Below are 25,535 nucleotides of genomic sequence, written 5' to 3'. Positions count from 1 at the left end.
TGCAACCACAAACAAATAGGTGAGTACACACACACACATACACACACACATACACAAACTCATACACACACACGCACACACACTCATACACACACACACACACACACTCATACACACACACACACACTTATACTCACACACACACACACACACACACACACACACACACACACACACACACACACACACACTCACACACTCATACACATACACACACACACACACACACACACACACACACACACACACACACACACACACACACACACACACACACACACACACACACACACACACACACACATGCACATATGTGGTAATGCTTTATTTACAGCTAGCAAAGTCAGGGTATTTCTCCAGAATGGTCTGTAATATACCACTGTGGATAAAATACTTAGCCATTTCTTGAACACTTCTGAGTGAGTTGTTTCTAAATTCATTAATTTTATCGCACTCCAGTACATAATGACGCAGGGTTGTGACAATAATCCATCTGGCAAAGTTTACATTTCGTTTGGTCTACATCTGGTGGTGGTGATTTAACCTGCCAAAGATACTTGTAACCCAGCCGGAGCCGGGCGGTAGTGACATCCAAGAGTCTGCTTATTTTGTTGGATGCACCATAGGCATGTGGCTCCTCCTGCATGATAGAATGATGATAGATGGACTCACTGGTGTCAGTCTCCCTGAGCCTTAAGTCCATAAAATTCAGCTGAAGTTCTTTTCGTATTATTGTTCTCAAACTACTACCTGACAAGCCAAGATTGTAATCTACTCCCTCTTTGAAAGCATACAGCTTAGCCAATTTATCAGTTCTATCATGCATCTGAAGACCAATGTGAGATGGAATCCACAGCATGTGCCCTCTGACTCCACTGTCCACAATCCTAACATACCTGTGTCTGGCTTCTGACACAAGCATGCCACAATTTATGCTTAATGAGTTGAGAGCATTTATGGATGACAGAGAATCAGTTACAATTAAACTGTCAATCTTTGATACATAGATGCATTTCAGTGCAAGGAGTATGGCAAACAGTTCTGTCTGAAGGGTAGAGGCCCAATTATTGATGCGTGCTCCAATTTCTTTAAGAGAGCCATCACTCTGTACGACAACAGCAGCACTACCAGCTGCACCAGTGGATTGGTGAACAGAACCATCAACGTAAATAATTTGCGAGAGTGTGTGCTGTGTGACTAAGTTATCAATACAGCTTAAGGCCTTATGTTTGGCTTCAAGGCGAAGTTTTGGTTGTGATTTAAGAAGTAGTTTGGGGGGAAATGGAGGAATGGTAGTTTGGAATGGGGTAATATTCCATGGAGCGGAGAAGTGCCGCTGTTGCCTTACTTGACATAGATCATGTATCTGATTCATGCGGAGGTCGGTTCCAGTCTTTTCGATCCATCTGGAGGAGTGTTCACCAGTGCTGAGGAAAGTTTGGAGGGCTTCTGGACCTGGTAGTGATAATGTCAGAGGATCTCACCTTCAAAGACCACAACAATGTATCTACCGCATCTGCTTGGAAAATGATAGGATGAGAACTTTCAAAACTAGGGATGCCAAGCCCATAATGATTCTCTTCAAATAGTTTGTTCTGTCTAGGCTGGATTACTGCTGTACACTAAGGCAGGCAAAATTGCTAACCTGGAGAGTGCACATATTAGTACGGTAAGGTACCTAAATTACTGGGAACGGTTGAAGCCCCTTGGTTCGTATTCCCTGGAACGCAGGCGAGAGAGAGACATGAAAATCCTAGAGGGATTAATACCAACCTTGCACACAAAAATCACTCCTTATGAAAGCAAAAGACTCGGCAAGAGATGCAACATTTAACCAATGAAAAGCAGGGGTGCCAGGTGCACACTGAGAGACAACACAGTAAGTATCAGGGGCCCGAGACTGCTCAACTGCCTCCCAGCATACATAAGGGGGATTACCAATAGACCCCTGGCTGTCTCCAAGAAGGCACTGGACAGGCACCTAAAGTCAGTACCTGACCAGCCGGGCTATGGTTCGTAGGTCAGTTTGCTTGCGGCCAACAGTAACAGCCTGGTTGATCAGGCTCTGATCCTCTACGAGGCCTGGTCTCAGACCGAGCCGCGGGGGTGTTGACCTCCGAAACCCTCTCCAGGTATCTAACACCAACAAATGTATAAAAGAATCATGTTAGCATTAGGTAACTTTATTATGGAAACCTTGACTCACGAAATCGTAATGACACGACTGCAAATAAACCATACCACGGGCGGGGATAGAACCCGAGATCGCGGGTTCTATCCCACCCGTGGTATCAATCCAGTAAATAAATCCTTTCACTGATAAAGCCCCAGGTTTGTGAAATGGCTCCAGTGGGGGGCGGTGGAAGGTATTAAGGCTCAGTTCAGAGAGCCGTAGCACAGATCCAATTCCCTAGATCAAGAGCCCCTCACCAGCGTCAAGGAACTTCCCTCGAGGGGTTTATAGAGGACAATGTCTCGTGACACTATCATGAGACATTGTCGAGTCACAGCTACACAAGCTGTGACTCGACCCCCATCCACCATGTATAGGTGAGTACTGATCTTTGTCAGATGATGATCTTCTTACTGGCTCCACCCCCCCCCCTCCCAAATCACATACCTCCAGCTACCTTTTACACTCCATTTAAAAAACGAAGGATCACTAAGTGATAATGTTTGGAGATATTTATGTGAAAAGAAGTCCAGAGAAGTGCGAGTACAATGCCGTCCAAATGTTATTTAACAAGCGCATTAAAAGTCTTCAAAACAGAACTGACTCCTGAAGTCAGTGTCCAGACGAGTTACTCTGGACACGGACAAGACTTCTAACATGGCCTAGTGTTTGAGCTAACACTATGACATGCTAGAAAATGTTTCGGTCCATGGAACTTGATCACTTCTAACACAGAGATTAAAATGACAGTATAAACGTCTTAGTGTGTGCTCATGTGTCTTTTTAAACCAGTATTATTGTATGTATCAGTTACCAAGGTTTGTACCACACTGTCAAGACTAAGTCATTCAAAAGCACAGGGAAAGGATAAATAAACAGAAAAAAAAAATCATATTTACCAGCCATGAAACAAGGTAATCCTTCTCTGATGGTTTCACACTCCATGACCTGTAAGTCAGCTGGGAGAAGGTCATTCTCTTGTACTCTGAGCAGACCACCACGAAAAGCTCTTAACTGCTGCTCCTCCGAGACACTAGACCCGTAGATGTTAGATGCGTCCAAAACGTGTGTAAGCTGGTTCATCTGTCAGATGGAGGTGTTGTTAGTGTGGTGAAATGTTGGGAATGCTAGTGAGAGAGGGTGACTATTGGAGAGTAAGTGCAAATAACGTCAGGCTCCGTCTTGCTTACCTGCTCTGCATAGCCTAGATTACACGGAGTGTTGCGGGGAGCCAGCAAAGACCTGACGAAGTTCATGCAGCGGCGTCCGGTCCCACCGAAGAAGGGGTCATTGGCGGGCACCTCGATGGGGAAGCAAGCGGGATGGCGGAAGGCAGAGTCAACGAAGTCACGGTCGTTGTTCGAGCAACACTGAATACCACTGTCGTTACCTGACCAACCCAGAGAAGCCCTGGTCAAGTTTACTTTATTTAACAGACACACACGGTTCAGGAAGCTTAGTTCACACAGTCAGGGATATTCTTCAGTTGTGTTACTGTAAATAAGTTATAACCACAGGTCGTGTGGGGATATAACTCATCGTAAGTAAGTTCTAAAACTCGCTGACCAGTGCGTTTACCACTGGTTCATGCTGGCCTAGCATTTATTATTATTATTCTTAGCTTATCCCGTAGGGGTCACATAGCACCTAGAGGCCTAAAAAGATTCATTCATTTAGATATATTTCTTTACACCATAGGAATGTTAGCATGAGCCCCACCGTGACTTGATGACTGTAAGATTGTGCTACCATTACAGCATTTATTAATCAACAATCATTTCTACCAGAAAACACGCAGACTTTATTTCGACAATTTCTGTCATGGTTGCCTCACTCTGCACTCTTATCCGGAAGTTCCACCTTCATTGCTAACTCTTAGTAAGAGTGCGTAATGATTCTCATTACACACTCTTACTAAGATTCCAATCCTCACCTAAGAGTGAAGTGTTTCACACGGGTTTAACGCTACTTCTTAATACTTACTGAGCCTGTTGATGGGAGTGTGGGTGAGATCATGGTCGATAAACTGACCCATCTGCATAATGGAGAGGGTAAACTCTAAGTTGGGTCTGTCCATGTCGGTACTGATACTGGTGGACACAAGTCGTGCAGAGGGAAGATTAGCACCGGTACGGCTCATTCTGGGCCGCGACAGACCTGCAAGCAGAGAAGTAATTTTTAGCAAATATTAGTAATACGTATTTAAATAAATGGCTCAGGGAAGTGACAGGATGATGAATTAGACACTTCTGCAAAACTCGGATACCTTACATTGTGGAAACGTTTCTCCAACCAGTGGCTTCCTCAATCCAGTACAAAGAAGAATGGATGAAGATCAGGAGTTTGAGGTGTCAATTCCTCATCCTTGGAGTTTGTGAAGAGCACCGTAGTCTGTAAAGATTTTAAACGACTACGGGCTCTTCACCAACTCCAAGACTGAGAGACTGATTACCTCATCCTTTTTATATAGTTCAACTATCTTCCAATTTTGTCCTGGAACATACGTCTTATTCTTCATCTTGTCGGTATTGTGTACTATACATGTACAACACTCACCATCACTGTATTGTGGAGGAAGTAGCCTCTGGAAAGTTGTCCTGGCCTGGCCCAGTATGGGATTCTCCAAGTTGTTGCAGGCGCCATCAATTCTGCGGTAATAGATGTCTCTCTTCTGGCACACGGGATTCATCTGGCAAGTGTTGGCGAAATTGGTGTTGGCTACGCTGATCTGTTGCAGACCAAATCCTGCCTGCAGGGAACTCAGACGGAAGCTGTAGGCAAGAGATAAAATGTTAGACGAGGATATGGCCTTTTACTTGCTAAAGTTCACAGACAGACTTTCTGCAGGTACATTGCTGCCTTTAATTTTACGTTAGTAAGTGCGTAAGTAACAACTGTCCAATCTTCATCAGTTAACTGACTGATAAGCACTGGCGTAAACATGAGAGTTCTCCAACGCCTCACACTGTATCAACAAGAATTAAAAATCACTCGTAAAGGAAACTCACTTGTTCATGAGTTGTTGTGAAGCATGGACATGAGCCAGAGCAGCGCTGTTAAGATCAAGAGCGAGGGAAGATGTCCTGAAGAACTGGAGATGGTGGTAAGCTGGGTCACGAACATTTGTTACCTCGATGTCTCGCCTTTGTAATTCCTGTAACAAGAGAATATATTGTGTGTGCTTGGTCTACCTGCAACATGACCTCACTGTATGTAGTATATACCAGCTGCCTACCTGCAGCATGACCTCACTGTATGTAGTATATACCAGCTGCCTAAACCATTCTGTGATCAACACATGTAATATCTGCAGCCAGCTTCTTGATGGACTCACCTCTGATATCATTAGGCGTGTTCCAAACTTTTTTTTTTAATAAATAAACTGCAATATCCTCCTTAATGTAATAATGTAACTCTCCATTAAATTGAAAAATCTTTATATTATTGTCAATATTTCAAATTTTGTCCTTTAGGGTTTAGTAACAACTTTACAAATGTTAAAATTATACATTAATGAACGTTCAGGCAATGTTGCCTTATAAAGTATATGTAAAAATAAATGTTGTATGTGAAATTAATACAACATGCAAGGTCAGTCTTGTTTGCTCACCTCTGAATGAATTTGTTAATTTGTCAGATAAACTGGCACTTATGGACGCTGCAGGGCAAAATGTGTAACTCTTTTGTTTACCGTCCGATTTTCTCCAGTTTTGGTGCACAAGACAAAGTGTTTTCACTCTTTCTTGAAAATATTTATAAAAAATATACCTCAAACAACAACTGAGAAAAGACTGATTTACTGAAAATGCCCTTGTGCCTACATTGTGCCTACATTCATTCTTATATGGGACTACGTAAGGTTGTCTAGACACTTGGTGCCGAGAGAAGAGAGAGATTTTGTTCGGATTTTTAACCCCGGAGGGTTAGCCACCCAGGATAACCCAAGAAAGTCAGTGCGTCATCGAGGACTGTCTAACTTATTTCCATTGGGGTCCATAATCTTGTCCCCCAGGATGCGACCCACACCAGTCGACTAACACCCAGGTACCTATTTGCTGCTAGGTGAACAGGACAATAGGTGTAAGGAAACGTGTCGAAATGTTTCCACCCGCCGGGAATCGAACCCGAGCCCTCCGTGTGTGAAGCGGGAGCTTTAGCTTTCCTCTAAATAACTTATCCTAATTTCACAAAAAAAATAAAGTTTGTAAGTTCCTGGAATATTGCAAAAAAATCTGCCCTTTACTCCCACATAACTCCCAAAGTATTTGGAATATTTCCAAAAATTTCTTGGGGAAAATTAGAGAAATCATTATTCTACAATTTCTGTGAATATTATTCCATTTAATTAAGTAATAAAGGATGAATTATGGACTTTAGGTAAATAAGTTACTTGCGAGATATCGGCCGGGAGCGCCGGCCGGCCCCCGTCTCAAAAAAAAAAAAAAAAAAAATTCGCGAAAATCGCGTTTGTTTGGGTGTAATTCTTAGTAAACTGATGTTCTAGTGTAGTTATCCTCTTCAAAATACTGTTTTCTCTTACTCAGAGACCAAAGAATACGACATGGAGAGGAGTAGCTCAATAATATCGAAATATTCCAGATAATCTCTCGCCATATTATGGCCTATTTTATTCAGTCTAGAGTATATAACATGTTTGTATGTTATTTATAGTGTTTATTATATCATGTTAGATCAATTTTGATAGACAAATAAGCCGTAGAGTTGATATATAAGCGTAATAATGAAGTGATTTCTCCTGGCACTCTCTGGAGCGGGAACACTGCCGAGCGTTCCCAGATGGTTCCTGGTTGTCTCTAAGTCTACGGATAAGCTCCGCCTACTCTTATATGATGCCAAATAGTCAGTAAGTAAGTAAGTAAGTAAGTTTATTCAGGTATACACAAATACAGTTACATAGAATTATCATACATAGCAGCATATGTGTAGAGAACCTAGGATAACCCAAAAAAGTCAGACAGAGTGACTTATTTCCATTGGGGTCCTTTTACCTTATTATTATAGTATAAAGGTTATAATATTTTCTTATTATTCTACAATGAAGATAACATCTTATTATCATACTAAAAAGACTATCTGCTACACCAAGGTCATTAAGACTATCTACAATACGAGGAATAAGGTAAAATTTACACGTATGTTAGCTAAAAAATAGAAAATCATTCCCCTCCCTTTCTGTAGCTACATTCATCAGACACCTTTTGGCACTCTTCTTGAACTGGTTCACGCTATGACTGGCTTTGACATGTGCGGGTAGTCTGTTCCATTCCTTTATTGCTGTACAATAAAAGGTGTTTGAAGCCTGGCCACTGACTGTGGGTACTACAAAGTTGTGCTCTCTCCCCCTAGTACTATGATTGCTTTGGTTCCCAACCTTGACAAAATTGACAGCAAGATATTCTGGACATTGTTTGTGAGCAATTTTATAAACATGATTTAGCTTCAGTTGTTTTACTCTGTCTTCAACATTCAGCATATCCAACTGCTGTAATTCATCCTGGCCTACATGTTCTCTTGGTCCCAGCCCCAGGATGAATCTTACGATTTTGTTCTGGGTGATTTGCAGTCTATCTTTCAGTTTTTTTGTCAAGGCAGAGTACCAAGAAGAGCAAGCGTAATCCATATGGCATTGTATAAGGGCTACACTGTTCCCTATCAATTCTCCTGACATGCATGGGTCAAAGGGGATTCCCAAATATTTTACTGATGAAACCAAAGTGATGGGCTCCCCATTACATTGAACATTAAAATTATTTACCCTTCTCAGTTTATGTTTCGTGCCAAAGAGAATGGCTTCAGTTTTCCCTAGGTGTAATGATAGTTTGTTGTCTACTAACCATTTGCTGGAGGACTCCAGTTCCAGTGTTAAAACATTAGCAATATCTTGTGGGTCTTTACCTGACACTAACAGAGCACTGTCATCTGCATACAGTAGGAGTTTGCACTTGACACTGATAGGCATATCATTGACATAACATAAGAATAATAAGGGACCCAGAATACTACCTTGGGGAACTCCACATGTTATCGGCAGGGGTTCTGATTCTGTTTTGTTGATTTTGACTATTTGTCTCCTGTTGCTAAGGTAGGACTTAAACCAGTCTACAGAACCTATACCAATAGCTTGAAGTTTATTACATAATATATTGTGGTTGACAGTATCGAAGGCCTTTTGCAGGTCTAAGGTTACCATGCCTATGAGGTTCCCCTTTGACATTTCAGTTCTCAGATAATCCATCAGATAAATAAGGGAGGTGTCGGTTGAGTAGGATCTTCTAAAGCCCGATTGATAGCTATGGAGAATGTTGTTGTCATTAAGGTACTTAACTACTTGAGAATACACCGCCCTCTCTAGAATTTTAGATATTATACTGAGTATACTAACAGGCCTATAGTTGCTTACATCAGACCTACTATTTTTCTTGAAGATAGGAGTGACTCTGGCCTCCTTGAACCCCTCCGGTACTGTATTAGTGGTGATTGATAGATTTATTATGTGAGCAATAGGGATTGACAGTTCAGAAGCACCATCTTTTAGGAACTTAGACGGGATGTTATCAGGGCCTGTGCTCTTAGTTGGGTTTAACCTGCTTAGTTCTTTTTGAATAAAGTCATGAGATACACTTACTAGTTGACAACTGTTTGGGGTTACCCCTTTATTGGTATAGTATGTTTGAAACTTATCAGAGTCTGTGTTAAAGGTATTTGATGCAGCTGGTAGTTTACTTACTAGTGTTGATGCAACAGATGTGTAGTAGGAATTAAAGCAATTTGCCACCTTATATGTTTCGTGGCATACCTCATTATCGATAGTGAGTACTATGTTAGACCTATCTACTGGCTTATGGCTATACCCCAACTGTTTTAGTTGTTGCCAGAGCTTTCTGGGGTTATGCTTATACTCTTCAATTTTTGAGCAGTAGTGCTTTGCCTTTGCTCCTTTTATAAGTCTCTGTACTCTGTTCCTCACCCTTTGGAATTCATTTAGTGCTGCAATATCCTGTCTGTTTGCTTTAAATCTTTTTAGCAGCTGGTCTCTGAATTTCATATTATCTAATATCTCAGTAGTCATCCAGGGTTCAGTTCTTCGTTTAATCCTAACCTCTTTAACTGGTGCAATATTATCAAGGATGGTAGTGAACATTGTTTTGAATTTTTCCCAGGCATCGTTTACGTCCGTGCAACTTGTTATCTCTGTCCAGTCACAATTGTGTAGCCTATTTACCAGTGTTTCTTTACTGTAGTTTCTAGTTGACCTCATTTTTATTGTCCTGTGTAGGCCTATCCTATCCCTAGTTATTTTCCTGGTGCAGTAAATGATGAAATGATCACTAAGACCTGTGGTAATGACGCCTGACTGACTAATGTTCTCAGAGCGGTTACAAAGTATGTGGTCAATTAGGGTGGCCGAGAACTGTGTGATCCGGGTTGGAGTATTAATTAGTTGAGTGTAACTATTTAATCCTAGAATTTGCTTATACCTTTTGCATAGCCCGTTATTTTGCTGCTGAAAACAGATATTAAAGTCGCCCAGTATTATTGTCTCGCAATTGTTTTCAACTCCGGACAAGACTCTGGAAAAGTCTTCTAAGAACTGGTCCTGGGTAGGAGGGCGGTAACTAGTTCCTACTAAGATGGGTTTGGTCTTAGGAAGCAGCACTTCAAACCATAGAATCTCCAGTTTATTGTTATTTAAATCAGGTCTTGGGTTGTAAGCTAAGTCATTTCTAATGTAGGCACATACTCCACCACCCTTTCTGTTCCTATCTAAGCGTTTTATATTGTAACCATCTATTTTGACCTCGTCGTCAGTCACCGTATCATCCAACCAAGATTCAGAGATGGTTATAACTGCCGCCCTAATTTTGTTAGCTAGAATCCTAATCTCTGCCAATTTAGGAAGAAGTGATCTTGCATTGACATGAATAAAGTGAAGGCCTGTTTTCATAAAACAATCATAATCATCAATATATGGCAATGGGTCATTTGTATTAAAATTAGGTAAATCAATGTCATCACTGCTAAAGGGTAACTGTGCCAAAGTGCATTTGTTACACACAAAATGAATTCTGGCACCGTTGCTATAATTGTACATACATCCATCATGCACCCACCCCTTACACATTTTACATAAGGTGCCTTTTCTGTTTTTCATGCGTACTTTAGTACAGTGTATGCACCTGTTTGGTAGTGTTTGAGATAATAATGGCTGTATTGTCTCACATTGACCTATGTATGCATTACATATGGAGTTAAGGTTATCATTCCTAGCTACTAGACCGTCATTATTGCCGTCATTTATCTGTCTGTTTTGCCTCTGCACAATAGTTTGAGGTCCTGGATTAAATTGGATATCACCACTTAAGAGCGCTACAATAAGAGCTGTGTGCCACTGTTTTTGTTTAGGTATGCGGTGTTGCCATACCTTGCGGCGATAGTGAGGTTTACTTTTCTGGTAGGATGGCAACTGTTGGGCTTTTACTGTCCAGGGCGCTGTTACTCCATTCATCTTTTCCAGCCCCCATGACTGATTACTTTCTTCATGGAATTGAAGAAGAAATATAAATATAATTATGGCAGCCTGTACCCCCCTAATGCCTGCCATTTTCACTCTTCGCTCTTTTACTCATATACAATAATATTTATTTCTCTTTTCCTTTCCCTAGTACACTTAGTATCTGCTTTAGCAATCACCACTGAATTACTAGTAAAATTTCCTCTTCAAAACCCTCTTCACTGCTCACTTTTCCCTGGTTTTATCCTTCCAAATCCCCCTCAGTTCCATTTATCGGGGGTTGTGTGGTGTTGTTGTCTCCTGACCTGTTTTGCTGACTCAGCCATTTTTAAAACACTGAGGGGAGTAACGCCACCTACAACCTGACTTTCCTTGAGTTTATAGATATATATGGCGTTTTCTGCTATGATTCTCTCACTGTACACTGGTCAGTTATTATATTAGAAAGAATAATGCAAGAAAAAGCGATAAAAAACAAGGAAAAACTCCAAAAAATATACGGGCCGTGAGCAGACTCGCTACCAATATCACCGTCACCATAACTGATACAAATGACTATAATTTCTTGTAGAAACGTCGTAGAACATTCATTCTGGTACCATTGTGTTGCCAAAGTGTTACACTATTTTTCGGTATATATAACTCAATTTCCATATGTGGCATGCAAAGAGTACGTAACCTTTATTCGGCGCATGGACACACCCTCATTTACAGGCTATCTCCCCCAACCAGCGAACCAGGTTGCTAAGAGTTGATGATGGGGCCCCATCGTTCAACTAGTGACCAGGTTCTAGCCAATAAGAAGGTGGGATTGGCAATTGCAGAGGTTATGTGGATACCGCTCTCCTGTCTGCCCTTGTCATTCCCATTCTAGAGCTGGTTGAAGCACGGTCTGCTATCTTGTGGCTTCTATTTCTGCCTTGCTTACCGTGACGTGCACTATACTTATTACTGTACATAGTGTACATATTGCTGTTCTAAATTGGTGAAGGATAATATAAGTCTAAACTTTTTCTGCTGTGTTTCTTTTGCTCCCATTACACCTGGGATAACAGGCCTTTGAAATCCTGGGTTGTAATATGGGTAGCCTGTCCGAGAGCTGGAGCTGGACTTAGAGAAACGGTTGAGCTTAGGGTGAAGCTTGTAGCAGGAACATTGTGTAGCTTGCTGTCTCGCTTCGCTTTACAAATTTTGCGTGTCAGTTGCTTATGATCAGCCTTGCTATTGTGTGATCGTTCAACAGCTCGCTACTAGCTTGTTCAGTGTGCTCGCTTCGCTACGGTCAATCTTGTGTGCAGTCGGCTTTGCTTGTATGCGTATTCTGCAATCGTACTGTGCATAGCTAAGCGTGTTCTGCAAATTAACGTGTTACGTTGGGGTATTCGTACTGTGCATAGCGAATAACTTATGCCACCTAGACGAGTCAGACGCCTGGTGTCGGCATATACTTTGCATAACCTACCTAAATTGTCCCTACAGCGTTGTTGGCAAATTGCTCGTTCCATTGGCATTCCCTATAAACGCACTCTCACAGCTGCGCAACTGCGTTCACTTATTGCTGACAAACTTATTGAAGAAGAGATGGCACATCAAACTCCTCCCTCTACGGGAGCTGGGGCAAAAACTCTTATGTTCTCGCATGAGGAAGATGATACACCTACGGAGCAAAATGGTCAGTATGGTGCAGCTGGGTTGTCTCGAGGTGAATCAGCGTCGTTGGCACTTGAGCTGGCAAAAATCACGCTGGAGCAAACTAGGGAACAGAGAGCATTCGCAAGGGAAGAATTTGATAGGGAAAGAGAAAGGAGGCAGTTTTCGCATTCTGTAAACGATTTCAGTTTACAAAAAGCAGTACAGCTTGTTCCCCGCTTCAATGAGGCCGAACCAGAGCAATTTTTCGAAAGCTTCGAAAATCAGGCTCGAGCCTTGAGGTGGCCGGAACAGCACTGGGCAGCGTTGGTTCATACAGCATTATTGGGTAAAGCACAGGAATTTACGTCGGTATTAACTGACGCTGAATTCTCTGATTATCAAGTAGTGAAGACCACAGTGTTGGGAGCATATACATGTATCCCAGCTAAATATCGTAAGACCTTCAAATTGAACAGGCGGCAGCTTGGTCAATCCCTGGTGGACTTTGTGAGACAGCAAACCAAAGCTTTTACCAGCTGGTATAAAGCGAGTGGTGTCTCTAACTTTGAGGAGCTGGTGCAGCTTATTCTGATTGATAACCTGCTGGAGTCTGTGGGACCAGAGGTTCGTGTCTTTCTGCAGGATCGTGACTTAACCACTGCATTGGAGGCGGCCAGGTTGGCTGATACCTTCGAAACGAACCGCTCCTTGTCCGAGCGGTCCCGTCTCTCTTTTCAACAGTCTGGCGTGAGCAGAGATCGACAACATTGGAGAATGAAGTGCCAGCCGGAGGGAGAGCGTCTACGTCATCCAACCAAGTCACCTGGTGAGCCACGCTTCTCAACATATGGTCCCCCTGCGGAGAGGCAAACTACTTATGGAGCATCTCGACAACAATATCCAGAGAGGCACCAGCCAGAACGACACCACTTGCAACGTCATCAGGGAGTAAAGGGCAAGCCTGTCGTCTGCTTCAGGTGCAATAAAGTAGGTCACATCAGTTCCAACTGCCCCCAAAAACCTCAACCCATTGGGAAAATCTCTAATATCCTTAGTAACATGTCCCCTAGAGAAGTAGAAAAAGGTATGGCCCCTTATTATTGCGAAAGTCTTATTTCCCTTCAGGAAAACTCAGAACCAACTAAAGTAAATACCTTTAGAGATACTGGAGCATATTGCTCACTTGTAAGAGAGGGAATATTACCCCTTTCAGAGAATACTTCTTTGAATTCCTCTGTTTTATTGGAAGCATATGGAGGAGCTATATATTCTGTTCCTTTGCATAAAATTTATGTACAGTGCAAATATTACACTGGGTACTTGACTGTAGGTGTCTCAAAAGGATTCCCCATGAAAAATGCTATGTTATTACTGGGTAATAACATTACTACTGTTAGTTCGTGTCCTGAACCTATAATGATTAATTCTTCTCCGGTGTTGGCCATAACTCGGGCAACATCCCAAGGGTTGTCTGGAGAGAATGTTGACCTATCCTTGGACGACTCCGATCTCGGAATAGCCACATTGTTTTACGAGGAAAACTGGCCAGAGCCTCGTAGATCAAGTGAACAGACCCCGATCAAGCCTTCCTGTTCCCAGGTTGCAGGATTGCCAGATGTCTCTGTTTCCATGCCCGAGGGACTGTCCTTCCGGGAGGAACAACGAAAGGACCCTTCTTTAAAATTCGCTTTTGAGGCAGCCATGGGTAAATCCTCTTTGGGTCATCCAGTCAAGTATGAAGTTAAAAATGATTATTTGGTCTGCACTGAGACTGGTAAGGAGATAGAGGGCCGGCAATTATACGACAGGTTAGTGGTTCCAACCAAGTATAGACCTCAGATATTAAATATAGCTCATAATACGTCATTAGGAGGTCACTTAGGAATTACAAAAACCTTGTATAGAATCACAAAAGAATTTTATTGGCCAAAATTAAAGAAAGATGTGAAGAATCATATTAGGTGTTGCCGAGAATGTCAGCAAGTTGGAAAACCTGGACATTCCATTAAACCTGCACCTCTCCAACCCATACCTGCAGATGGAGAACCTTTTGCAGATTTAATTATAGATTGTGTAGGTCCACTACCTAAGTCAAAGTCTGGAAACCAGTATTTATTTACAATTATGGATAAAGTTACCAGATATCCTGAAGCAATCCCTATGCGTAGTATCAATACTAAAGCTATTCTCAAAGCTTTAACAAAATTCATTTCTTGTTTTGGCATTCCTAAAACTATACAAAGTGATCAAGGTACTAACTTCACTGCCAAAGCATTTAGGGAAGTATTAACTAGGTTAGGGATAATTCACAACTTATCCACTGCCTATCATCCTCAGTCCCAAGGCGCCTTGGAAAGATTCCACCAGACATTAAAAACAATGATGAAGTTTTTGCATGCACTTTCCGACAGATTGGGATGAATCTCTACCTTTGTTGCTGTTCTCAGTACGGGAGACGGTGCAAGAGTCTACAGGGTATAGTCCGTTTGAGCTGATCTTTGGGCACAATGTACGAGGTCCTCTTCGGGTGCTCAAAGAAGGATGGATGGGAGAAGACGTAAGCTCAACACTCTACAACCCGTCTTCAAGGTTGCAGGTGGCACGTGAGTTAGCCAAGGCTAACCTAAAGACAGCTCAAAGTAAGATGAAACAGAGGTATGACAGAAGTGCACAATTCCGCTCCTTCCATCCAGGAGACAAGGTGTTGGTGCAGGAACCTATACCTGGCCACACCTTGAAAGCTAGATTTACGGGACCTATGCAGATAGTAAGTAGATTATCTGATTTAAATTATGTGGTAGCTCCCATTGATAAGACCTCAAAAACAAAAACTTACCACATTAATCAAATCAAGGCCTTTCATACACCAGATAAAGTCCCAGTAATGACTCTGTCCTCTACCTCTGAGGACGACTCTGACTCTTTGCACTCTATCTCTGAAATTAATACTAAACTTTCAAATTCTGTCCTCCTCAAGGATCCTAGCCCGTTAATGGATGGATTATCTGAAATACAAGCAACAAATTTAACTGAGCTTCTACAGTCATATCCTAATATTTTTTCGGATGTGCCGAAAAAATGTACGTTAGGTTACCATGATGTAGATGTGGGAAAATCTAAACCAATTAAACTCTCCCCCTACAGAGCTAATCCTGAAAAGCAAAGGCTACTTCAGCAGGAAGTAGACTTCTTGTTAGAACATGGTTTAGTGGAGGAGTCATCTAGTCCATGGGCTTCACCGTGCATCCTAGTAAAAAAGGCTGATGGAGGGTTTCGTATGTGCACAGACTACCGTAAAGTGAACGAGGTCACAATTACAGATGCTTACCCTCTTCCTCGTCTGGATGACGTAATTGACTTTGTGGGTAAGGCTACTTTTGTGTCCAAATTAGATTTCCTTAAAGGTTACTATCAGGTACCTTTGACAGATAAGGCGAAGGAAATCTCTGCCTTCGTAATTCCAGGAGGTCATTATCAGTATACAGTTACCCCCTTCGGAATGAAAAATTCCCCCTCTTCATTCCAGAAACTCATCCATCAGGCTATTAAAGGACTTGAAGGCACGGCAGCATACCTAGATGATATTGTTGTGGTGTCTGATACTTGGGATCAACACCTACTTAGACTTAAAGCTCTGTTTGAGACCTTTAAGAATTCCCAATTAACAGTTAATTTATCTAAATCTTCCTTTGGCCAGGCCACTGTCACTTTTCTAGGCCATGAAGTAGGTAGTGGTAATGTTGCACCTAAACTTGCTAAAGTTCTTTTGATTAAAGAATATCCAGTTCCTCATGATAGGAAATCTCTTCAACGTTTCCTAGGCATGATCGGATTTTACAGAAGATTCTGTAAGAATTTCTCAGATATTGTAGCCCCTCTTACCTCTCTTACCAGTCATAAAGTTCCCTTTATTTGGACTTCAGATTGTAACACTGCTTTTAATAAATCAAAAAGATTATTGTGCTCTGCACCCATTCTCCTGTCTCCAGACTTCTCCAAACCTTTTTCATTACAGGTTGATGCTTGTGAGTCTGGGGTTGGGGCGGTACTATTACAAATCGGGAACAAGGAGCTGCAGCCAATCGCATACTTTTCAGCCAAGTTCCAGCCACATCAGAGAGCTTACTCTACCATTGAAAAAGAAGCCCTCGCGCTGGTACTGGCTTTGGAGCATTTCGATGTTTATGTGGGCCAGACATCGCAGGTGGTCACAGTCTACAGTGATCACAACCCGTTAGTCTATCTCCAAGCCATGAAGAATCACAACACAAGGCTTATGCGTTGGACGCTCAGGCTGCAGCCCTACAACATAAAAATTAAATATATTGCCGGCAAAGAAAATGTGTTGGCAGACTCTTTGTCAAGAGTCTAGTCTAATATTTTATTTAGGTTAGGATGTATTTGTGGTAACCCCCTTTCAAGCTCTTTTTTTTATCCCCCTGATGTGGGGGTTTTTTTTTAGTGAGGGGATACGGGCTACCGTCCGCTTGTATCTTGCACCTATGTTGGCCTATCTGACTGCTGTCTCGCTCTGAGTTTAGGGTTTGGCTTTTGGTCACTAGGAAAGCTGAGCTCTATCTAAGAGTTGGATGGTGGAGAGGATAGGCGGTCCCATTATTTCGTGCCATGGCGGCACGGTTACCACTGGGAGGTGGCAGCCTAATCCTGAGCCTTCTCGGGGGTGGGGGTGTGGCATGCAAAGAGTACGTAACCTTTATTCGGCGCATGGACACACCCTCATTTACAGGCTATCTCCCCCAACCAGCGAACCAGGTTGCTAAGAGTTGATGATGGGGCCCCATCGTTCAACTAATGACCAGGTTCTAGCCAATAAGAAGGTGGGATTGGCAATCGCAGAGGTTATGTGGATACCGCTCTCCTGTCTGCCCTTGTCATTCCCATTCTAGAGCTGGTTGAGCACGGTCTGCTATCTTGTGGCTTCTATTTCTGCCTTGCTTACCGTGACGTGCACTATACTTATTACTGTACATATTGCTGTTCTAAATTGGTGAAGGATAATATAAGTCTAAACTTTTTCTGCTGTGTTTCTTTTGCTCCCATTACACCTGGGATAACAGGCCTTTGAAATCCTGGGTTGTAATACCATAATTTTTCGATTTTTGTGTGAGCGCGCGCGGAAATTTGCCCTACAGCCCCCTAATGCAGCAAAAGAAGGCATATATCGTGTGGATATATCTGCAATGTGACTTTCTATTGACGTTTACTGGACGGAGATCGAGCCCACACTACTCCTTGTGCTAAATAAACTTGTTGGGATTATTATCCCACGTAAGTATTAATTATTAACTGTTGGGGCAAAATATTAATTCTCTGTATAATTGATATAATTGATGAATTAAGTTGTTCTTGTAGGATCAAGTCGTGTTTATGATTTCTAACTCAAGCGGAAGAAGAACAAAATATTGAAGAAAGAACAAGAAACTGAAGTAAGAAAAAATAAAAGAAAAAATTGAAGAACAAAAGAAATTAAAGAAAGAACAAAAAAAAAAGAACGAAGAATGAAGAAAGAACAAAAACCGAAGAGCTAAGTGAAGAATTCGGATAAGAAAGAGAGACATGTGAAATCTATCTTTTGTAATTCAGAGGGAAGAGGAAGATCTTTACGAAGTCAGAGACGAGAAACAGTAAATACAAGTATTTACCTCCTCCAAGAGCTCTATCTGCTGCACCTCTGAGACACCCCGCTGGAGCGCCTCTTGGACGACGCCATCACTGAAGCCCAGGGAAGGAAGTTCAATCACAGGTTCGGTGAACACCTGCCGCAGGTTTCCTGCCGAGTGAAACGATCATCGAGTATATATACACATTGGCAGACCTACATATCTGTAGCCTCAACTGTTATGGGTCACCTTGACAACCGGCATCGGTTAACCTACATGATAATATAATAACCTTTTAATTTTGATTTTAACTATTATTTTGTACTGAATTATACTATATTATTAATATTATTATTTAAAAAAGAGTTTCCCATACAGAAGACTCAAAATTTTTAAGCAATGTGGACTAAAGTCGCTTCTGGGGCCCCTCCGGAATTAGGGGCCCTAAAGCTTAAGCTTCATTAGTCTCATAGTAGATCCGCCCCTGGCTGAGAGTAACGTTGATAAGTAAGACACATGTGAAACAGTAAGGTAACTTTATTCTGAAACGTTTCGCCTACGTAGTAGGCTTCTTCAATCAAGTACAGAGGAGCAGCAGAAGCAGAAGAGGTGTAAAGGCGATGTAATCAGTTCATCATCACTGTTCCAAACTATGGAGCAAAACTTCTCCAGGTTGAGGGACTGACCACCTCAACACTACATCTTCAATGATGATGGACTGATTACATCGTCTTTACATCTGCTGAGTCCTCTGTACTCGACTGAAGAAGACTACTGTGTAGGTGAAACGTACTTATTTTATGTCGTACTTATTTTATATGTAAACAAGAATGGAGTTACCTCGGGGAGATTAAAATTAAAGTAAACGAAAAATGGAAAAAAAAACTTAATTTAAAAGACAAAATATAAACAATAGAGGATTTAAACCTGGAACAGCAAGTTAAAATGGAGGATACACAAACAAGCCGCACATATGAGAGAGAAGCTTATGACGATGTTCCGGTCCGACTTGGACCAACTAGTGTGACTTTGTAAATGGTCCAAGTCAGACCGAAACGTCGTTGTAAGCTTCTCTCTTCTATATCTGGGTTAATTGTGCATTGTGACTTTTTGTTGACAATGGATGACACTGAGATATACAAAGAGGAACTAAAGATGCACTTCATGGTGACACAAAAACAATAACAAGAACCAGATGAGACAGCAAACAGGTTTTACCAGAATGTGCAAAAGAACTGGAGTATTCACTCCGGATTATTTTTTAGTATGATTTAATAATAATTAATAATCTGGAAGATAAAACTGACAATAACATCCATAATGTTGGTATTTACTGAAAGTAATACATATTCATGGGGAAGCGGTAAGGCGATCAGGGTCATGCACTCCTGGGTAATAAGAGGTAATCAGGTTTGATGCAGGGAAGGGTAACTCTGGTGTCTGGTATGAAGGCCTTCACCAGCGTCAAGAAGAATTGTACACAAGAAATTAGAACATTATTTACTGAAGACGCTACAGCGCGTAGATGTGTTCCTGTACCTAGAAATAAATTCAAATTTAAATACTGTGGAACTTCGTTGTTTGAACTTAACTGGTACCCAGGTGGTGTTCGAACTGCGAGAAGTTCGATGTGGGGAAACATTATTTCCCAGACTTTAATTATCAGCCTCACACACAGGAGGATGTTGAACTAACTCTTCCAAAAGGCTCTGAGAGTCAGGTCAGTGTCAGAGGTCTCTTCAAACCATTTTTGAAACAAGGCTTTCGATCTTTAAAAAACCGGCGCGTTCGGATTCCAGAAAAACGTTCAAGGACCGGGTTAATTTTTTCTGAAGAAAATTGTTCGGACTTCGGTGTGTTCGAGGTCTGATACCTTCGAACAGGTAAGTTTCACTGTACTTTATTTATTTTATGTAGTATACAAATAATGTAGTTTACTTGTAATAAAATATTGTTAGGCACAACAGAAAGCCACTAGCATGATGGGTATTTAGGACAAAAAAAGTATTTATTCAGATAATGTGATACAACACAAATCACAAAGAACTGAATAAAGTGAAGACAAATCATAGATGAAAGAACTCACTAGTAGTGGGTAGTTCAGGGCAGCAGACTCCCACAGCACCACCGAAGATGGAACAAGCAAGCTGTGGCTGGTTCTCCACCTCGTGGTAGCAAGGTGCACAACGTACCAGTGGTACACATTCCAGACCACCTGGACACACACTGACTCCAGGCAGTGACTCAGGCGTCACTGTGGGAAGGAGACGAGGCAAAGATGAGAATAAATTTGGAGAGTTTTAATGACAGGTTAATATTCATGATTTTGATGCTCTAGTAATGTGGAAGGACCTGAGTGGTGATGAAGGTGTGTTGTGTCTGATGTCTATCACTTACCATCTGAGCATTATCCTTCACATGTAGATGGGCAGCTTACATGTGTACACTAAATATAGTGTATGTATATGATACAGTAACCTGAAGCATTTAGTTATGTACACTTTGGTGATCTGCAGATATGATTCAGTCAAAAAATATTTAATGAAACAAAAGAAAAAATATTTATTCGAGTTAAAAGAAAGCACAAGAAGCTTGAATCAAGTTGCTTCAACAGTTCCTAAAAGAGGCCGCTGGATTTCCTTTCATTTTCTCAGTATTAGAGCAACTGTCTCCTGCAAGCACTAACTTTTTTTTTATAATGTATATTGAAACCTAATGACTTATGATATCTAAATAGCGAAGCATTTGGCTGTCCTCCATGTTGTGACTCCCAACAACACTGTAACAACAAAGTATCAATTTACTGATTGCTAAGCAGGGACACAAGATGTAAACAACTGGCGAAGAGAAACACAAGACATAAACAAATGTGTCCACTGGCCATACATCGCTTTTTCTCGAGAATTCGAACCCTAAATATTTATGGACAATCCCCGTGTGATTACATAATTTTCTTCTTACGATGGGACGTCTGGGCAGATAGTTTACTGAATACTGAATGTTATAGGACTTTATCACACTTTTTATATAAAAAATAAACTATACTGAAAACTGAAGCGTACCTCCGAAGAGATAGGTAGGTTGCTGGAGGGGACGGAGATGGGCAGGTACTGGGGTGACCTGATTTCTGAGACGAATCCCAGGTGTCAGGAAGGGTAGGGCAGGTGCCTGGGAGCGTGAAGGGCTGTAAGGTACTAGGGCGCTCGTCGACACTGGTATCCGAGAACCCTGGAACTACAGAAGTGCGTATTAAACAAGTTGCTAATGTACTGTGGTTGTGAAGCAGCTGGTAGACCTGAGGGTCTCACTAGGCTCACAGCTCTTAGGTGTAATACAAGAACCTTGGGTTTAATTAATAGATTCATTCTGCGAATTATGCTGCTAATGCTTGCTAATATACTGTACTCCCATAATAACCAATAGGGAGACGGAAACTCGAGAGATTAATTTATCTGTATATTTCGACCCCCTTCTGGCATTCTCATCAGCAGAGCTGGTGAAAGCATACATATATACGTCGTGTCGAATAGATAAAATTGGTCAGTTAGCAAGAACTCATTTAAAATTAAATCCTTTCTAAAAACATATTTTTTTCATTTGTATTTATGTAAAAATTAATAATTTTGTACAAACGATCCTTAGAAAACTTACCTAACCTTATTATTACAAGTGCAATTTAATTTAGCCTAATCCAACTAAATACACTATAGATAAATCTACAATAATTTAATAATAAACAATCATAATGAAATATATATTTTTCCTTAGGTTCTGAATGACTGTTGCAAAATTATTGCATACACAAGTTTTTGCTTTCCTTGTTTGGCAAGCGAAAAGGATTGCTAATTAACCCAAAATCGCAGGTTTTATCTATTCGGCACGACACACACACACACACACACACACACACACACACACACACACACACACACACACACACACACACACACACACACACACATTATTATTAAATCGGACGAGGATGAGGCAGGACTGCAAAGAGACCTGGACAGGCTGGACATGTGGTCCAGTAACTGGCTTCTCGAATTCAATCCAGCCAAATGCAAAGTCATGAAGATTGGGGAGGGGCAAAGAAGACCGCAGACAGAGTATAGGCTAGGTGGACAAAGACTACAGACCTCACTCAGGGAGAAAGACCTTGGGGTGACCATAACACCGAGCACATCACCGGAGGCACACATCAACCAAATAACCGCTGCAGCATACGGGCGCCTGGCAAACCTGAGAATAGCGTTCCGATACCTTAATAAGGAATCGTTCAAGACACTGTACACTGTGTATGTTAGGCCCATATTGGAGTATGCAGCACCAGTCTGGAACCCACACCTGGTCAAGCACGTCAGGAAGTTAGAGAAAGTACAAAGGTTTGCAACAAGGCTAGTCCCAGAGCTCAAGGGAATGTCGTAGGAGGAAAGGTTAAGGGAAATCGGACTGACGACGCTGGAGGACAGAAGGGTCAGGGGAGACATGATAACGACATACAAGATACTGCGGGAAATAGACAAGGTAGACAGAGATAGGATGTTCCAGAGAGGGGACACAGGGACAAGGGGTCACAACTGGAAGCTGAAGACTCAGACGAGTCACAGGGACGTTAGGAAGTATTTCTTCAGTCATAGAGTTGTCAGCAAGTGGAATAGCCTAGCAAGTGAAGTAGTGGAGGCAGGAACCATACATAGTTTTAAGAAGAGGTATGACAAAGCTCAGGAAGCAGAGAGAGAGAGGACCCAGTAGCGATCAGTGAAGAGGCTGGGTCAGGAGCTGAGTCTCGACCCCTGCAACCACAATTAGGTGAATTAGGTGAGTACACACACACACACACACACACACACACACACACACACACACACATATATATATATATATATATATATATATATATATATATATATATATATATATATATATATATATATATATATATATATAACACTGCGACTAGCCAAGGAGCCGAACCCATGCTGCTTTGGCCTGCCTCATGGTGGGCGAAAATTCATGACTCACTGGACCACAGAATCCTTAAGAGTAGCGCATCCAGCAGAGCTGGATGTTGTACCCGCTACCCAAGGACATACGGTGGTGTGGATGCCTCTAGGCTAATTTCATTCTACTCCCTGTTTGGTGTTCTAGTACAACGAGCAGTATATTATATGACTGTACCCACGAACAAGTGCTATTGATCAATAACAGCACTGCGACTAGCCAAGGAGTCGAACTCATGCTGTTTTGGCCCTCCTCATGATGAGCGAAAACGCATGACACTTTAGACCACTAGACCACACAATCCTTAACAATGGCGCATCCAGCCAAGCTAGGTGTTGTACCCGCCATCGAAGGACATATGGTGGTGTAGACGCCCCTGAGCTACTTTCAGTCTACTCCCTGCTTGTGTGTTTCCTCAAAAAACAAAATATTATTTTACTGAACCCACGAAACGAGTAGTATTGATCAATAACAACATTGCACTAGCCAAAGAGTCGAACCCATATATATATATGGCATATATATATATATATATATATATATATATATATATATATATATATATATATATATATATATATATATATATATATATATATATATATATATATATATATATATATATATATATATATATATATATATATATGGTAGTAGGCTGGAAGACAGCAACCACCCAGGGAGGTACTACCGTCCTGCCAAGTGAGTGTGAAACGAAAGCCTGTAATTGTTTTACATGATGGTAGGATTGCTGGTGTCTTTTGTCTGTCTCATAAATATGCAAGATTACAGGTACGTCTTGCTACTTCTACTTACACTTAGGTCACACTACACATACATGTACATGTTTATTTATACACACTCATCTGAGTTTTCTTTGATTTTATCTTAATAGTTCTTGGTCTTATTACTTTTCCTTTTATATCCATGGGGAAGTTGAATAAGAATCTTTCCTCCGTAAGCCATGCGTGTTGTAAAAGTCAACTAAAATGCCGGGAACAATGGGCTAGTAACCCTTTTTCCTGTAATGATTACTAAAAAGAATAATAATAAGAAAATTGTCAAAGTGGGAATTCTGAATGTGCGTGGATGTTGTGCAAATGATAAGAAAGAGATGATTGTGGATGTTATGAATGAGAAGAAGCTGGATGTCCTGGCTTTAAGTGAAACAAAGCTGAAGGGGGTGGGAGAGTTTCAGTGGAGAGGAATAAATGGGATTAGGTCAGGGGTTTCAAATAGAGTTAGAGCTAAAGAAGGAGTAGCAATAATGTTGAAGGATAAGTTATGGCAGGAAAAGAGGGACTATAAATGTATTAATTCAAGGATTATGTGGAGTAAAATAAAGGTTGGATGTGAAAAGTGGGTTATAGTAAGCGTATATGCACCTGGAGAAGAAAGAAGTGTAGAGGAGAGAGAGAGATTTTCGGAAATGTTTAGTGAATGCTTGGGGAGTTTTGAATCAAGTGTGAGAGTAATGGTGGTTGGGGATTTCAATGCTAAAGTGGGCAAAAATGTTGTGTAGGGAGTAGTAGGTAAATTTGGGGTGCCAGGAGTAAATGAAAATGGGGAGCCTTTAATTGAGCTATGTGTAGAAAGAGGTTTGGTAATAAATAATACATATTTTATGAAGAAGAGGATAAATAAATATACAAGGTATGATATAGCATGTAATGAAAGTAGTTTGTTAGATTATGTATTGGTGGATAAAAGATTGATGGGTAGGCTCCAGGATGTACACGTTTATAGAGGGGCAACTGATATATCGGATCATTATTTAGTTGTAGCTACAGTTAGAGTAAGAGGTAGATGGGAAAATAGGAAAATGGCAACAACAAGTAAGAGGGAGGTGAAAGTGTATAAACTAAGGGAGGAGGAAGTTCGGGTGAAATATAAGCAACTATTGGCAGAAAGGTGGGCTAGTGCAAGTATGAGTAGTGGGGGGGTTGAAGAGGGTTGGAATAGTTTTAAAAATGTAGTATTAGAATGTGAGGAAGAAGTTTGTGGTTATAGGAGGGTGGGTGCAGGAGGAAAGAGGAGTGATTGGTGGAATGATAAAGTAAAGGGTGTGATAAAAGAGAAAAAGTTAGCTTATGAGAGGTTTTACAAAGCAGAAGTGTTATAAGAAGAGTAGAGTATATGGAAAGTAAAAGAAAGGTAAAGAGAGTTGTGAGAGAGTGCAAAAGGAGAGCAAATGATAGAGTGGGAGAGGCAGTGTCAAGAAATTTTAATGAAAATAAGAAAAAAATTTGGAGTGAGTTAAACAAGTTAAGAAAGCCTAGAGAACGAATAGATTTGTCAGTTAAAAACATAGTAGGGAAAAGTGTACGGTAGAGTTATCATTGAAAGAATTAGAGGTAAGACAGAATGTAGGATTGCGGATGAGCAAGGAGGTTTCAGAGTGGGTAGGGGATGTGTAGATCAAGTGTTTACATTGAAGCATATATGTGAACAGTATTTAGATAAAGGTAGGGAAGTTTTTATTGCATTTATGGATTTAGAAAAGGCATATGATAGAGTGGATAGGGGAGCAATGTGGCAGATGTTGCAAGTATATGGAATAGGTGGTAAGTTA

At 41.2% G+C, this 25,535-nt stretch overlaps 1 protein-coding gene across 2 annotated transcripts in view; it reads right to left on the bottom strand.

Annotated features, from left to right (window-relative positions):
- Nucleotides 1-25,535, bottom strand: part of LOC128693647 (peroxidase) — a 70,805-nt gene that overhangs the window by 27,262 nt on the left and 18,008 nt on the right. For both annotated transcript variants that reach the window (XM_070091242.1, XM_070091241.1), the window contains 8 exons: nt 21,022-21,193; nt 20,046-20,213; nt 18,002-18,129; nt 5,182-5,327; nt 4,730-4,944; nt 4,157-4,330; nt 3,364-3,563; nt 3,073-3,256 (listed from right to left, as the gene is read on the bottom strand). In XM_070091242.1, the coding sequence (XP_069947343.1) occupies nt 3,073-3,256; nt 3,364-3,563; nt 4,157-4,330; nt 4,730-4,944; nt 5,182-5,327; nt 18,002-18,129; nt 20,046-20,213; nt 21,022-21,193 (1,387 nt within the window). The remainder of the gene's footprint in view (nt 1-3,072; nt 3,257-3,363; nt 3,564-4,156; nt 4,331-4,729; nt 4,945-5,181; nt 5,328-18,001; nt 18,130-20,045; nt 20,214-21,021; nt 21,194-25,535) is intronic.

This window comes from Cherax quadricarinatus, chromosome 34 (genome assembly GCF_038502225.1).
Source record: "Cherax quadricarinatus isolate ZL_2023a chromosome 34, ASM3850222v1, whole genome shotgun sequence".
NCBI classification, from domain to species: Eukaryota; Metazoa; Arthropoda; class Malacostraca; order Decapoda; family Parastacidae; genus Cherax; species Cherax quadricarinatus.
Note: the sequence above shows the minus strand (reverse complement) of the source record. Positions and strands in the feature narration are given on the sequence as shown.